The 1512-nt window shown below is 39.2% G+C and overlaps 1 protein-coding gene across 1 annotated transcript; it reads left to right on the forward strand.

Annotated features, from left to right (window-relative positions):
* Nucleotides 1-5: 5 nt before the first annotated feature.
* Nucleotides 6-671, forward strand: LOC115272430 (olfactory receptor 5F1-like; the record flags this gene model as incomplete). The annotated part of the gene is made up of 1 exon (XM_029915503.1): nucleotides 6-671. A coding segment is annotated over one exon (666 nt), but the record flags the coding sequence as incomplete, so codon positions are not given.
* Between the last annotated feature and the right edge of the window lie 841 nt (nucleotides 672-1512).

The raw sequence follows: 1512 nt of genomic DNA on the forward strand, positions 1-1512 counted from the left end.
TCTCCTTTGCCGGCTGCTTCCTGCAGCTGTACTTCTTTATCGCCTTGGCCACAACCGAATGCATCCTCTTTGGCTTAATGGCCTATGACCGGTACGTGGCCATATGCAACCCCCTCCTTTACTCCTTGGTCATGTCCAGGACAGTCTGCCTCAAAATGGCAGCAGGGGCTTTTACAGCAGGATTCCTGAACTCCATGGTGAACACCAGTTATGTAGGCAGCCTGCCATTCTGTGGCTCCAATGTCATTCATCACTTCTTCTGTGACAGCCCTCCACTTTTCAGACTTTCCTGTTCTGACACGCACCTGAATGAAAGCATCTTTTCCACTTTTGCTGGTGTGAATATGGTCGGGGCTCTGCTTATCATCCTCACCTCTTACTCCTACATTCTCTTCTCGATCTTCCATATGCATTCAGGGGAGGGAAAGCGCAAGGCAATTTCCACCTGTGCCTCTCACTTGATGGCTATAACTCTGTTCTATTCCACTGCCATCTATACCTATCTGAGACCCAGTTCCAGCTACTTTCTGGGTCAGGACAAAGTGGCGTCCGTGTTCTACACAGTAGTGATCCCCATGTTGAACCCTCTAATCTACAGTCTCAGGAATGAGGAAGTAAAGAAAGCTTTCTGGAATTTAACTGCCAGGAGAAGGATTCCTTCATTTGTCTGATATGCTTTGTAAATTTTTTGAACTAATTTTTCTGGAGGTTGATTGAAGTACACCGTTTTCATTAAGATATTTCTAAGTAGTTGCTTTCATTTAATACTCAAATACATGTCTCTAAATTGGTATAACATAAACTTCCCATCTTCTATGTGGATTCAGGAATTTCATATAATTATTCTCTATTTTGGCTGGTTCCTCAAAAATAGGTCTTATTTCTAAAACAATCTTGGTTAGAGAAGAAAGGGATTTCGTATTTAATATAAAAAGTTACAATGTCACATAAAATTAGCCACATACAATATTTGAATTGTTCTCTTGTTTTATCTTATGCATTTTTATTCCATCATTTATGATTGTAAGCTGTTTTTATAAGTCACCTGTTTAAGATGCTTTAAATTTTAAATAGATGGCCATCTTAATTTATTGAATTATCTTCCAGAAGGATGTTTAAATCAAATTTCAAGGCTACAGTTTTAATTGCAATATAATCCCTCCACATCTGTCTGTTCTGTATCCACCTCCTTATACACATATATACTCACAAATAAAATAAATGCAAAAGTGGGCTATCTAGAAAAGTTCTGTGTCATTGGACTGCACCAATTATGACTCTCTTATTCCATTTTCTTGTCTTCCAAATTTCTAACCATTCTCTCCTTTTCTGTCTCTTGTACTGACATATACCAGAAAGCCATATACACATGTGGTCAGGTGCTGCAGAGTTTAATCAAGGCATAGCCCAAAGGAGGTAGGTCAAGGTTCAGCAGATGAATCTGACACATACTCTTTCCCATATGCTCTTGCATTTCCTGCTTATAGGTATTTACAGGTATCTATCAGTTGT

This window comes from Suricata suricatta, chromosome 11, assembly GCF_006229205.1.
Source record: "Suricata suricatta isolate VVHF042 chromosome 11, meerkat_22Aug2017_6uvM2_HiC, whole genome shotgun sequence".
In the NCBI taxonomy this organism is placed as follows: domain Eukaryota; kingdom Metazoa; phylum Chordata; class Mammalia; order Carnivora; family Herpestidae; genus Suricata; species Suricata suricatta.